The sequence below is a fragment of the Phragmites australis genome, chromosome 4, assembly GCF_958298935.1.
Source record: "Phragmites australis chromosome 4, lpPhrAust1.1, whole genome shotgun sequence".
Taxonomy (NCBI): Eukaryota; Viridiplantae; Streptophyta; class Magnoliopsida; order Poales; family Poaceae; genus Phragmites; species Phragmites australis.
The window spans coordinates 41,050,552-41,065,672 of NC_084924.1; the positions used below are offsets into that span (position 1 = coordinate 41,050,552).

Genomic DNA, 15,121 nt, shown 5'->3' on the forward strand with positions numbered 1-15,121 from the left:
GATGACCCAACGGGTATTAGTTTTGACCATGGGAGCCACATCGCAAGCAACTAAAACTAGTTCTACAAGCAGAGTCGGATCCATCAGAACTTCCCTCGCATATATGACAACGAAAAGGAATCCACGGATGTCACCTGGCAGTTTAACGTTCGGTCGCGTCATCCGTGGGCGACCAGCTCCGTCTGGGGCGTCGCCGAACGTCTCGAGAACCATCGCTGTCGGCGACGCGGGCGAATGGAACGTGCTGTGTTTTGATCCAACAGAGTGGCTACCTGGTATCCGTTGCGCGGACAAGTTTGGCACGTTCTGAACTGGACTGCGCCAGTTCGCGTTTGCCTCCGTCCTCGGCTTCCGATTTCTAGTCTTTTCGCCGGCGCCTCCGTTGGCCGGTGAGTTGTCCCCACGGCCTACCCAGCGACGTCTACGCGTTGTCCCCCCCCCCGGGTTCCTTTCTTCCAAAGTCTTCTCGTCTTACTGGTGAGCCGGATCCAATATCACCACCATCTCCGTATCCGAACCTGTGCCGCCGCGAACGTGCGACAGAAGGCGAACAATCTGGGCACCATCTTCGGTCTGAGCAACCGTCGGAGGTCCGCGGCAACAGCCGACGAGCAGAAGATCCCCGTCCCTCAAGGCCACAACGAATCAACCGTCGCCTCCTCCAGTTCACTCCTCCCGTATTAAAATCCACCCCTCCCATTTCCGAATCCACACTTCCCTCTCTCGATTCCACGGAGAAGAACAGCAAGACGCAACCGACCAGGAAGGCAAGCGAATCCGCCATGGCTTCCGCCTCCTCGAAGGCCAAGCAGAGCCTCTACCCCGAGGTGAACCAATCCCACCCCGATCTCAGCACTGCCTTCCTCTCCGCCCCCACCACCTCCACCACCGCGGCCACCGGCACCTCCCTCTACCCCACCGTCGACCCGAACGAGCTCGCTAAGAACCTCTTCCCCGAGACCGCCGAGGACGACGGCGCGCCACCGCCGCCCACCACCGAGGAGACCCTCGTTGCCGTCCCGGGCGCGCAGCTCCACCTCGTCGACCCCGACCGCAGCGTCGACCTCGGCGCGGGCACGCTCTCCGTCGTGCGCCTTCGCCAGGGGGACCACTCCATCGCCATCCTCGCGCGCATCGTCCCGGAGAAGCCCCACCAACGCCGCGGTCTCTTCCGCTTGTTTAGCAGCGGGCGGTCCGGCGATGGCGCCGAGCAGGAGCCGGTCCAGTGGCCGCTCACCCGCGATGTCGCGGCGGTCAAGCTCGACCCTGCGCACTACTTCTTCTCGCTCCATGTCCCGCACACGGACCACGACGACGACAAGGATGACGCAGAGGAGGCCGACGCGGAAGCGGCGCTGAGCTACGGCCTCACGGTCGTGGGGAAGGGGCAGGAGAAGGTATTGGGGGAGCTGGACAGGGTCTTGGAGGAGTACACCACCTTCTCGGTGAAGCAGGTGGAAGCGGCGGCGAAGGAGAAGTCGGAGGTGATGGACGCGAGGGCGGTGACCGAGATCACGCCGGAGGAGGCTGTCGGGGATAAGAAGGAGGTGGTGGAGGAGCAATCGGCAGCGTTCTGGACGACGATCGCGCCGAACGTGGACGACTACAGCTCGGCGGTGGCGAGGCTGATCGCGCGGGGCTCGGGGCAGCTGGTGCGAGGCATCATCTGGTGCGGGGACATCACGGCGGAGGGTCTGCGGCGTGGGGAGGTGGTGGTGAAGAAGAGTGTGGGGCCAAGCGGGAAGCCGGCGCAGGTGAAGCCGAGCACTATCAGGAGGATGAAGAGGTAAGATGGTGAAGAAGCTTATTACAATTTGTTATGGTTTACTGGTAATCGCATATTTGTGCTAGCTCGTAAAATCAAACGGCTTACAAGTAGAGAATGTGCTTATTGAATTAGATGGTTCACTTAGTTTAGAATGTGTCTTTTCTTATCATGTTTCGATATTTTAGACGCTAGGTTTGTTATCTAATTGGAGTATAGGATTTGAACTGCCTGCTAATAGTTTTTTGGCATGTTCTGTGGCCAATAGTTAAAACAACTTCTTAATTGGTACTTCCTTTGCACTTCATATGTTGATCGAAGATATGCTCATTTTATCAGAGTGGGGGGTCTTTTGCTTGAGCAGGCATGGACACTTCCTTTTCTTTCCTTTTCCTAATGGAAAGCAAATGTCCCATTCATAAATAATCATGTCAATTATTCATTCCGAGGGGTGCCATCCATCTTTATCAGTCGATTAGTGAAAAATTGACCATGAACTTAGCCATTGCCTGTTTACTTCTGCCACCAGCCCACCAGTATCTATCCTTTACATATTGCCTTGCCTCCTATCAATTAGACACCCAACATCTCTTGATAACTACCATTGATATTTTTGCCTGATGTTGCTCACTATGATGATATCAAAAGTTGTTAGCAAAGACCCGTGAGCGAGATACAAATCAGGATCCTTGTCGAAGTATATCTACCTAGTATACTAGACTGGTATCCTCATCTCCCTTTCGGTCGGTTGCTGTTCATGATGATTGAATACAGTGTGCCCTGTGTTGGTGCTCATGATGTTGTGTTGTCTTTCACAGGGCTAGGAGGGTTACAAAGATGTCCAACAGGGTAGCAAATTCAATCCTCTCTGGTGTTCTGAAGGTCACCGGCTTTGTTACAAGCACTGTGTTGAACTCCAAACCAGCACAGAAGTTCTTCAAATTGATGCCTGGCGAAGTTATTCTTGCTTCACTTGATGGATTTGGTATGCCTTTTTTACCTGTGCTTAAGATTTGCTTGAGAAATACGGTATTCATTCGTGCTGGTCTATATGCTTTTGGGGGGGATTGAATTTATGAGCATTTATAAAAACCAGCAGATAGAACTGAGTTCTTAATAGTGTTTCGAATTTTACATCACTTTACAATGTATTACTTTTGATGCATTGCATTGGTTGATTTACCACTTATTCAATGGTTCAGGAAAAATATGTGATGCTGTAGAGGTGTCTGGCAAGAATGTGATGCAAACATCGTCAGTTGTGACAACTTCCGTTGTAACGCACAGGTAACATATTCTATTGATACTTCACTCAGTCATCTGCTTTGCAGCAGACATGCTCATATAATTTTATTGAGGCTCTGTAGAAAACTATTTTTGGTTGAAGCAGCCATTTTTCTAAACTATGTAACTGTAAGTCTGTAACCTTTTTTGGTTAGCAAACTGTCCGTGCCATCTTCTACCAACATCGGCATTATAGCATCAACACTCGCATGGTGTATCGTATCAGAAGGAAACAAGACTTAAATGTCAAATATTTTTCCTTGAAAGATGAATGTCATTTAAAAATCGTCTCAACAATAAGCAGAAATTAGAACCTAGAAAATAAGCCAAGAGAAGGTATTCTAAATAAGTGGCATGCACGCAATAAATTAAAAAAAACTCTTATGAGAAAAGTGCTTGCAGCGAATGTTCCTTCTTTAAAATCTCTGTTTCAAGAACGTGGTTCTGCATCTACCTCTACGGAGAAATAGCCTTTGTCCACTGTCCAGTAGTTCTCTGGCGATTATTTGACCAAGAACATACTTTCTAATGCAACTATAGCGTTGATAATGGAAAAGGCTAATATATTGACTTCTGCAGATACGGCGAGCAAGCAGGAGATGTCACACACAATTACCTCCACGCCACAGGAAATGCTCTCGGAGCTGCATGGGCTGTCTTCAAGATCAGGAAGGCACTGGACCCGAAGGGCAATCTGAAGAAGTCGTCCATGGTCGGCTCAGCTGCGCACGCTGTAGCTAAAGAATCAATAGCTAGGCAAAAGAGGAAGTGAGCCGACGTGGCCGATGGTTCCGCTGTATGTGTAATGTTATCTGTTGTTGTCATTGTCTTGTCAGCTAGGAAAACTATCGCTTGCGAGTTGTGACCGCTGTCATGATGATTTTGATTATCTTTTTTTGGTTTTGGGTTTATGTTGTAACGTTGTTGTACAGTGTTGTGAAACTTCACATGCATGGTCTGATGTATTACATACGTGTAAAATCAAACGTTTGGCTTATGGGAGATGACAAATTTCCACCTGCATTCCGAGTGCTCTTGACATGTTTTATGACGTTGCTTTGTATCAGCTCCACCGTCCCAGGGACTAGCAAGTGGTCCACACTAATTTGGTTATAAGTTTGTTTCGTTATATAATTTTACTCCAAAGATTATAAGTGTAAGTATATATTTTTAATCAAGTGCAAGTATATTTGGCCTTTAACTGAAAGAATATTTGTATGCTCATGTTGAATAAATTTTGGTAAGGTAAATGAAAAAGATTAGATGCACTAACCAGCGTGTGGTTCTCAATTGTTAGTAGTGTTGGGCATCGCCTACTGGCAATAATTTTGGTGGGCAACGCCACGATAATGTATTAGCTAGGGCAGGGTTCCATCACCTCATCCATGTTCACCGCGTTCATGTTATTGCTCGTCGAGTTCAACGTGGCCACAATCTAAACTTGCTGCAAGAATTGTTTTAGTTATACAATTTTGCAAGTCTTGCTATTGATCTCTCGCAATCAAGTGCAGTCAGCGAACTCACCAAGGCCAAAGCCAACCTAGTCTCTTTGGCCTTCGTCGCTTGCTTTTTCTTGCTTGCCCCCTCCCTCCATGCTCCTCGGCTCTCACTCACTTCGCTTGATGCCGGAAGTTCCGTCCCTTGATCTCGTCCTCTCTATACACTTAAAATCTATTTGGCACAACTTATAGTTTCGAGATTCTTATTAGATCTAAAGTTTATATCTAAGATTTTTTTAGCTCTAAAATTTTTTAGATCTAAATCTATGTCAAACGAGACCTTAATTGTGGAGTAGTACTCTTCATGGCTTACAGCATCGCTAGAATCTGAATGGTTTTGCCTCCTCGCTCCTTGGCCCTAACCACATTGGATGCCTAGAGCATCGCCCACCCGACTACAGGACATCTCCCGTCGCCGCGCCAAACGGCCTCGCTTTTGAATCTGAATCGTTCATCCCTCCGTGTTCCTCATCCCTCGTTGCGCTCAACGCCCGAAGCTCCGCCACCCTGCCCTCTCGTGGTTCCGCCATGCTCAATTGTCGTCGCTCTACCCTGCCTCCAGCGCTGCGGCCAGCCCTCCTTCCGCCTGGCAGTTTGCACTCGTTTTTAGCCTCGACCGTGGCAAAATCCTAGCCCCGCCAATGTTTATTGTTCGTACTCGGCGGCCGCTGCCACCTCAATTACATGCATCTATTCCTCGTGTCTGACATGCTTTGCCTGCTCCACAGACTCATCTGATGCGGCTACGTGTGTGTGTGTTGGAAGTAGACCGTCTTCTTCGCGATTCTTGCTACTCCCGCGATATTTTCTTGCTTGCTCAAGACTGTTAATCGTCTCATATATGTTCAAATTCATCCGAACAATCAAACACTATCTTAGATTTTTTACAAATCAATGAGCAATCAATGAAGATCAACTCATGCAAATATAATTCCGCTGCGTGCATTTTTACCCTCTAGAAAACAATAAAGGTCACAGTCACAGACCCGCTTGTCAGTTTCATCTTTTCCACTTTGCTCTCCTCTCTCTCTCGCTTACCTTGTTCCTCCATTCTTTTCTCTACCAACAAGCTCGTCAACCCATCCAAAAGAAGGCCCGCCAAATCTTACGCAGGATAAAGAAGAGCCAAAGCAGAGAAGAAGTTCGTGCAAGTTCGTGTGGTCGGCATCGCGGTGCATCCCGCTTCGTGTTCTCGTCGCCGTCAGTGTCAGTTCGTGCCTTGTGCCCGTGGCCAGCTCGTGGACACCGCGACCCAGAGCAGTGCATATCGGCTCGCAGGTGGTGACCTCCGCCCGGCTCTCTCTCTCTCTCTCTCTCTCTCTCTCTCTCTCTCTCTCTCTCTCTCTCTCTCTCTCTCTCTCTCTCCGTACATGGTGGAGATCATCAGATCATGGGCGAATGAGTGCGGATCGGGCCGTGGTTGGCCGGATTCGGCTCACTCTGCAGCTGTTGTGCCTCGGCCGCGACGGCCCGCCCGTGCTCGTGCGCTTCCCCTCGTCCTCCTCCTCGACGTCCTCCCACGTATCAGGCGCGCGACCACGGAACCAGCCCTTCCCGTCCATGGTCTACTACTCTGCTTGTCGTGAGCCTCCCGTGGTGATCAGTCCAACGGAATACATCTCTTTCACTATTTGTCATGTACGTGAGATCCAATCCAGAACCATCAAAAGTCGTGTCCCAAGTTCATCTCATAAATTCTGATGATGTGGTAATATGGATTTTTAATACTAGTGGCAGGTATACAGTTGATGAGAGATTCTCACAACCCTTCTTATAAAGATGTTTGAAAAGCTAAAATTCTTGTAAATTTTTTTGACTCTTGAGTAGCAAACAGTTCTTACTAAAGATAACATATTTAGGAGGAATTGTGTTGGTGATGATACATATACGCAATCTGAAAGTTATAAACATCTCTTTTTTTTTCAAGTTGCTAAAGTGATTTGGGGTTTGATAGCTATCTGGATTGGAGCTAGTACTGTTTCGAGTTCTATAAATAAATTTTATGCCGGTATTGATTCCCATGTGAAAGCTAATAAAGGCTTCCACACAATGGTTCTAGCTGTTGTATGTTGGGCTATCTGGAAAGTTAGAAACAATGTATGCTTTGAAAAGAAATTAATTTGTCATTTTAGTGACATAATATTTTATATTTATTCTCCACTGATTTTATAGTCATACTTTCTCAAGGATATGAGTAAAAAGGAGTTGATTCGTGGTGCGTAAAGTCTGTTACAGTATATGTCTCAAGTGTTGGCTCAATATCTACCGTCCCAAGCCCTACCCGCTGGACATTTGATGCTTCCGCCGAGTGAGGATAAGATGGATAATGATCAAGATGATGATGAAGAAGATGATAACTGACAAGCTGCGTGCTTAGTTCTTTATATCTTGTGGGTTTTTTATTTGGCTGGGCTGTTATGAGCGGAGCGTGACTTCTTTTAGTCTTTAAGTTGGTTTGGTTAAGTTTCGTTTTTACCTATCTGTGTGTTTAGATCTATGATTATGAGTTCTTGATATTTTGCTTGCCTGCTTTTGATCATGTAAGACCATCGTGCTGATGTGAATTTCGTTAAACTCTTAATGAAAATAGGATATCCCTGAGCTTGAAAAAAGAACCATCAAAAGTCTGATGATGTTGGCCTAAACCATAACCGAGACGTACATAAGTAATAATTGTGATCTTTTAGATAAAAACTATCCTAAATCAGAGTTGTATTCTATTACTACTGCTACCTATATCAAATCTCGTTATAATTTAGACCCACGACAAGCGAAGACTAGATTTTTCTCCTTTTATACCCATTAACGTCATAGTAATTTCTAGATCTTAAAAAGAAAATAAGTGGCTTATTTTAACTTTATTTTATATATTATTGTAAAATTTAAGGAGAAAGAGCTACCTTGTTCGCTCTTAAGATCACAAAATTAACACGTTAATAAAAAGAAAATAGACCACTCATTGTTATGAACATCTAACGATCTAGATTTAAACAAAAATTTCGTATCAAATACCATTAATAATTAGGTAATTTCAGAACTGAAGTTATGAAAGATTAGAGTTCAATTTTCATACTGATTGAAAAGCAAAATATCTAAATAAAGAGTCCAACTAAAATAAAATAAATAATAAAGACTAATTTTAATTAAAATTTGCTGTGAGAAAAATATTACAACAAACCTAACCACGTTATTAACGTGTATCATATCCTAATTAAGATAATAGATAGATGTCCAGATTTTCATAAGCTCTTGCTCATGTGGATTTCCTTGCTTAAGTGGGCAATGTTACACCCCGCAACCACGGAGGAGCGGGGCCGGCCTGGTGCGCGCGGCCGCCGGATCATTGGATAGTGTCACAGACTCGGTGTGCCACGCGCACATCAGAAGTTGATGCGCTCGTGCGACCCTCACGCCAGAGCGATCCGATGATCACGTCGCGGAGCCACCTCCTGCACTTGCCCGCGACCGGCAACGCCCTCCTCCGCCTCGTGGCCACCTGCCTCGCGCCCGCCCACTTCCCTCCCTCGGCGCCACGCACGCTCGCCTCCTGCTCCATCTCCACCTCCACCCTCCCACCCTCTTCCGCCGCATCCGCGCGTGTCAAGCTCATCCAGGCCTACGCCGCTCGCGCTGTGCTCGACTCCGCCCACAACTGCAGCACCGTCTTCTTCAACGTCCTCATCCGTGTGCTCACGGCCGCTTCCCTCCAACGCGACGCGCTCCTCCTCTTCGCCTCCATGCGGCCGCGGGGCCCTACCTGCTTCCCCGACCGCTACACCTACCCGCTCGCGCTCAAGTCGTGTGCGGCGTTGAAAAATCTGCTTCTCGGCCTCTAGATCCACTCCTCCCTCTCCAAGCTCCGTCTCGGCGCGAATCGCTGCATGGCTTACTCGTCAATCAGCATGTATGCGCGGTGTTGCCGCCCGGATGACACATATCAGGTGCTTGACGAAGTGCAGCACCGGGATGTCGTCTCCTGGAACGCCATGATCTCTGGGTTCATGCGCGCAGGTTTGCTCGACCGGGCTGTGGACGGTTTTCAGGGAGTTTGTGGCGCTACAGTGTTCAAACCCGGATGCTGGCACCATGTGTGACACCGTTTCGTCGGGCCCACTTGTCAGCGCCGCCTCCTTCGCCACGTCGTGTTGGCCGAGTCCGATTCAAGCTTGAGAGCCATCGCCCCAAACCTGAATCCAAACCGAACTCCAACCGAATCCGTCCTCCACGCGTTTATCCATTCTCCCTCTATATATGTGCGCGATTTCCCCCTCTATTTTCCATCTGTTTCACAGCTCTAGCTGCCACCGCCTAGCACCATTGTCGCACCCTCCCCGAGCTCGTGTCGTCGTCGCTCTGGTACCGCTCCGCCCTCGTCGACCAGTTTGCCAGCATTGCAGGCTCGAGAGAAAGATTGCTGGCTCCTTACCGCTGCCTTTCGGCCACCAGAGCGCCTCACCGTTGTCAACCCGAGCGCCTCCATCGCCTTCACCGCCATCGACCACCTTCCCGTGCTCCGCTGCCGAAGGTATGCACCAAAACAGGTTTGCCGTTCGCCCCTCTTCCTCCCTAGCCACTCGTCGTAGTGACTCGTGCCTGGGGATGAGGTTTTCCCCGTTTTTCGGCGAAGTCCGAGGTGGCACCGCTGTGTTCCCACCGCTGCCAGCCGCCCGTTTCCCCCCTTTTGTCGTCGACCGTCCGATGTAGCGCATGTGGTCAAGATTAGAAGTCCAGATACCCCTTCGTGTTTTAAATCACAGCCATCCAATCTAGATCGTGCACCCTAGATTTAAATGCTCTTACCCAGTCAGCGCCAGTGCCAAGTCAGCGTCCACCTCAGCCAGCCACCTCAGCGCCCATACCCACATGTCATGCCACGTCAGCACACCCAAGCCCAATCAACCTGCTGACGTGATAATTAAGATTTTTCAATAAAAATAATTTCTTTATTCTCTAAAATTAGGTAATTTTACATATAGGCCCTAAACTTTTATAAATAAGTCCCTAAAACTTTTATTTTTACAATTTAGCTCTTGTACTTTTTTTAGAAAAGCCCCTGTAGCTTAAAACCCTCACAACTTTTTCATACGAGCTCCGATTTAGATGATTCTTGTGCTCCCGCGATCGTAGCAGTGAGTACTATCCGTTAGTAATATTTTTATAGTGCATTGCTACTGTTTTGTGTATTATTCTTATATGTTGTGTTTGTTTATTTCCGGTGTACGCGATTGCTATAGGAGACGAGCAGTGTGTGAACTTGCAGGACTAGACGTTCGAGGAATTTGATCAACCCGCGATTGAAGGCAAGTGTCCTTGATCATTTTGATCCCATTGTAGGAAAGTATAGTTTTCATTTCTCTGGATGCATACTTGTTAATATGAATCCTATATTTAAGGTTTTACTAGTATTTTCCCTATTGTCCTTGTCGCCTGTGTTATAGTTTGAGTGTCAAGGGTAGACGTGCTTAGCTGTGCTGTCAAGTCGGGTGGGTTAAATATTCATCTGAATAGTGATTCTATGCAACATGAACCGGTTTGGGTAATTTTTGTACCAACTTTAATCATAGGGATCTAGGCAGGTTGGTTTGAATGATATGGCTGCTGTGTGCGTATTGGGTGATGTGCAAGTATCTGTTGTAGATCCTAATGACCGGTTTGTGAAGCTTGTAACCCGGCATAACAGCGCAACCACGAGGCTTATATGGGTACGACCTGGCTAATTAATTAGATGTCCTCCTTATTCTGTACGCACCAATGGATGGTTGAGTGGCACAAGATGAGGTCTCTGCAGTTGATAAAATCCCTGTTAGTGGTGAAATCTTAATGTGTGTGTGCATATGGATTTAGAAGCGCTTTGTAAAGGCCTTGTAGTGAGATTCCGGCTCTACATCCCGAAAGTGTGAAGTAAAACGGGAATCACGACTCGTGGGTAAAGTGTGCAAACTCTGCAAAGTATAAAACTGATCTATCAGCCGTCCTCACGGTCAAGAGCGGACTTGGACTTTCTTCATAATTAGTGAGGATCTTGGATGATTGGTTTTGGGTAGTCGGGTGGTGGAACCGCGATGAGTTGGTAGCCGGATATGAGATATCTGATGAGTCTGGTAGTCGGATGGAATCCAATAAATTATCTCTTTAATGTTAGTGTCATCACATATAGTAAATAAGTTGTTATGTCTTTTGAGTCCTAGATTAGATTGGCATAGTTGAAGTCAACCTGAGTCAAGCTTTTCCTTATCTTAAGCCTACATGCCATATTTTTCAATACCTCCTAAGTACTCCATGTACTCATGATTGCTTTCTCCCAATCTCTTGATGCTGCTCAAAAGGTGAGGATTTTGAGGACATCCTGACCAATGGAGCTGAGTTCTAGGCGAGAGAAGATGTCGACCTGAAGATCATGTCGTAGGCTGGCGCTCCCCCGAACGACACCTGTGGTGGATGGAAGACCTGCTATCGCTGGAAGTTATCTTAATATTTTTTTTAAAACATCCGGATCCTTTTGTAATGAATATTATCGTTCTTTAATGATATTGTTATGTTATCACTTATGAAGTCACTGTATGTATGAAAATTTAATCCTGATATACATGTGAAATATATCTGATTTGTTCTCTTAAAACCAGGTGTGACACCATCACAAGCATCTTACCCGCTATGGGGAATGCCAAGACAGAGGACATTGCATTCGCGAGGAGAATGTTTGATGAGATGCAGTTTAAGGTACTTATTTCTTGGAATGCTATGCTCGCTATATATGCTAACAATGGATTTGATGTTAAGGCTGTTGAACTGTTCATGAGGATGGAAAAGGATGGGGTTGAGCCGGATTCGATGACTCTGGCAACTGTTCTTCCTCCATGCGGGGAGCTCTCAGCATTTTCACTGGGAAAACGGATCCATGAGATCAAGGGGAAAAGGATGCGCCCCAACATGTTGCTTGAGAATGCTCTCATGGACATGTACGCTAGTTGTGGATGTTTGAAGGATGCTAGGGAGGTCTTTGATTCGATGAGTGCACCGGATGTGATATCATGAACTTCAATCATATCTGCTTATGGCAAGCATGGCCATGGGAGAGAGGCCGTTGACCTTTTTGAGAAGATGCGAGGACAGGGTCTGGAACCAGACTCTATTGCCTTCGTTGCTGTTCTTGCAGCATGCAGCCATGCTGGCCTTGTGGATGTTGGAAAGCGCTACTTTGATTGCATGACCAGCAGGTATCATATCACTCCAAAAGCAGAGCACTATACTTGCATGGTGGACCTTCTTGGTCGTGCCGGATGTATAACTGAGGCATATGATTTCATCATGACAATGCCTATTGAGCCAAATGAAAGTCTGGGGAGCCTTATTAGGAACTTGTCGGATTCACTCCAATATGGACATTGGTCTTGTGGCAGCAGACAGTTTGTTCAGATTGGTACCTGAACAAACAGGATACTATGTGCTATCATCAAATATTTATGCCAGAGCTGGGAGATGGGCAGACGTTACCTCAGTGAGAAGTGTAATGGCAAGAAATTGCCTGGTGCTAGCAATGTCGAGCTAGGGGATCGGGTTCACAAATTTCATATTGGCGATAGATCTCACCCACAATCTGAAATGATCTATAGGAAATTGGATGAGCTATTGGGAAGAATCAGGGGAATGGGTTATAAACCAGAGGTGGAGGCTACACTTCACGATGTTGAAGAAGAAGACAAAGAGGGTCATCTTTCAGTTCACAGCGAGAAGTTGGCTATTTCATTTCTCCTTATAAACACTAGTCCAGGGACACCTATTAGGGTAACTATGAATCTTTTTTCTCAAATACACAGAAGAGCTACGCATCTTTGTATTAAGACAGAAAGAGTGAAGAGTCGCTTGTACAACGACCGCCATACGGCCGGTATTCAAATATACGAAGGGGAACTTATACAATAATTAAAACAACTAAAGGGCAACCAGAAACACGAAGGGGCGCTAAACCACATAACCGAAGGCCTCCAGATGTTGTAGAAGGGTCCGAAGGTTTTTTGCGCCGGCTTGGCACCAATTTTCGGCTTCCTCCTTAATCAGTGCCACCAACGAATCCGAAGAGAGACGCCTCTTGTTGAACACAACCTCATTGCGTGCCTGCCATAAACGCCAGCTGGTGAGAAGCAGCAAGGAGTCGAGGCCTTTTCGGTGTTGAGCAAGGAGTCGAGGCCTTTTCGGTGTTGAGCAACCGCGCGCCCGCGCAGGTCGCTCCACCAGGTCAAGATGTATCCCTGATCGGGGGCATGAGTAGTGATTGCCATCTTGCTGCAAAGCTGATTTCAACAATCACCAGTAGAGAGATTATCCTCAAAGACACTAACAGGATCCACCATATAGTACAAGGTGTTTGCTCATGTGGCGACTATTGGTAAAGGATATAAGATTTTCATATACTACGTTGTTTATTCAAGCGTGACTGCTTGAAGGGAAAGGGTTTTGCTCTTTTAAGCATGAAGCTTGAATTCACCTTTCTTCAACTTGTGTGTGCTTGGATTGAACGGATGGTTGTTGTCTGGATAGCATTTGCCCCAGAAATGCAACATATATGTTCTACCGCGGAGTTAAAAATGGAAAAATGAAGACTTGTCTAAGCGTGAGCATTTGATTTCTTTATCTGGTTCTTCCATGCAGCAAAAGCGATCTACCAGAAAGACTGATACAGAAGTGAGTTGATCGAACATCAGTTGTCAATTTTTTTCAGCTTTTTGAGAAGCAGGTGCATAAAATTGGTGAACCCCAACCACTAACTTATACAAGAACATTCAGCATTTGTCTGCTATTGATTATATTTGCATATCACCTTCCAACTGAACAAGAACAAGTAGAACAGAGATTATCAGGAGGCATGCGAGAAATGAGATCATACTACTGCTTTACAATGTCAGTTTCTATAGTCCCAACATTTCTAGGAATAAGAGTCACAGAAACTATTACCCCATGGCTCATGCCATGAAATTACAGTATTTTGTCAATTGAGCTTTCTAAGCAGTTCTCCAGTAGCAATAATTCATTCAGTTAGATAGTCAGGGCAGGCAAGCAGTACTAGGAGTAGAAAAGAATAAAATTATTCTATCATGTCTGCTGCAGAAATCCAAGACATGCATTTCTCTTTTATCTCCTTACTTTCTTGTGTTAATTTAAATTTGATCTTGTCATGATTGCAAATTAGTTTATTTAGGGTTCTGTGTTCATGCCAATAGAAATCATGCTACCTTGCAAATGGTGCTTAATTTTGCATTCCTTGATTAAATACAAAAAAACACAGCACATTTTTTTAGTACTTTTAGTGTGTGAATTTAGGTGAACTTACAGAAATCCCGTTCCATGTATAAAATCCACGAAATACATACTTATTTGAACTTTTCAGCAAGAGGTTTCCAAAAAGGAAAACATAATCTCCTGAATTATACTTTCTGTGATGATCCATGTGTTTATTTTAGCTTAACTTGTAGCCTCACAACGGAACATGGAGTCTCCAATGGCTAAACAAAAGGATCATGAAAAAGATGATTTGTATCAGATCAACAAATAAAGATAGTGTGGGATTAAGGTGGAATTGTTTCTTGTTATATGGTCGCTGGTAATCACTATAGAAGAATATTAGTATTAAACTTAATTGTTTCTTCCAGCATAATAAACGCACATCAGCGTCATCAGTTGCATAGAAATTGAAGCTCAATTGCTGCAAGGATGCAGATCCCATCCCTCCCTAAACCCAAGAGCGTGGACAGTGCAAAACCTCTTCGTCTGGCTCCGGGAACTCACCTCCGCTCTGCATGGGCCTCAGAGGAAAGCTGTCAGCAGCCATGCTATCTTAGTGATTCGGGAAATTTGGAAAGAGCGCAATCGAAGAATCTTCAGAGGAAAGGAAGAAGGAGCTGCAGGTCTGATTGCACTGATCTCCCAGCTAGCTCTGAGGCTACAAGTTTGCTGGCAATTTAGCTTTGAGTACTCTTTAGCTTCTCAGGACTAGACACCAGAGGCACATATCGAAATATCTGTTGTGCGCCTTGCGGCGACTCGGGAGATCTCCAGCAGCTGCGTTAAAGTCAAAGCACACACTTGCTATCAATGTATTTTTGTTTTATTTTTGGTGTTGGTTAGGCCCTCACAGGTGTTTGTTTGCTCTAATGTAGTGATCTTTATATTAGCGATATACGGCTTCAAGCCCCCCTTTTCTCAAAAATAAAAGAAGTGTAAATTAAGGACAGCTGGTCTGTATACTTTTCTTCCATCTCAATAAAAATGTAGCAGCTCTCCTGCTATCTTTTCAAAAATAAAATTGAAGCAACATGATCATATACTTGTGCTCTATTGTTTGCTCTGCCCTCTGCTACGGCTGACCTGTCTGTGTTCCGTAAATATTTTCCGGGGATGATCTCTGTTTGTGTAAGGAAGCTCTCATGTCTGAGTAGAAGCTTACGTCTTAGCAAGGTGCACAGCTGAAAGAACAATTGCTTGTTAGTATTTGGTATCTCTGATGCTGTGTGCAAATTTGGCATTTTTTTTAATACTAATCTGGAGCAAAATTGACATGCAGAGTTGATCCTTGAAG

The 15,121-nt window shown here is 45.8% G+C and overlaps 1 protein-coding gene and 1 pseudogene across 1 annotated transcript; both read left to right on the forward strand.

The window, feature by feature from the left end:
- The first annotated feature begins 482 nt into the window (after positions 1–482).
- On the forward strand, positions 483–4,072 carry LOC133916544 (protein EARLY-RESPONSIVE TO DEHYDRATION 7, chloroplastic-like). The gene is made up of 4 exons (XM_062360245.1): positions 483–1,786; positions 2,584–2,750; positions 2,968–3,052; positions 3,629–4,072. Exons 1-4 carry the CDS (start codon positions 783–785, stop codon positions 3,819–3,821), a joined length of 1,449 nt encoding a protein of 482 aa, XP_062216229.1. The 5' UTR covers positions 483–782; the 3' UTR covers positions 3,822–4,072.
- A 3,901-nt stretch (positions 4,073–7,973) lies between these two features.
- Positions 7,974–13,224, forward strand: LOC133914409 (putative pentatricopeptide repeat-containing protein At3g49142; annotated as a pseudogene).
- Positions 13,225–15,121: the final 1,897 nt, after the last annotated feature.

Excerpts from the sequence above, each read along its gene's own strand:
- LOC133916544 (XM_062360245.1), top strand. The coding sequence starts at position 783 with ATGGCTTCCGCCTCCTCGAAGGCCAAGCAGAGCCTCTACCCCGAGGTG. Across the intron at positions 2,751-2,967 it reads TGCTTCACTTGATGGATTTG|GAAAAATATGTGATGCTGTA; the intron begins GTATGCCTTTTT and ends TCAATGGTTCAG. Across the intron at positions 3,053-3,628 it reads ACTTCCGTTGTAACGCACAG|ATACGGCGAGCAAGCAGGAG; the intron begins GTAACATATTCT and ends TGACTTCTGCAG.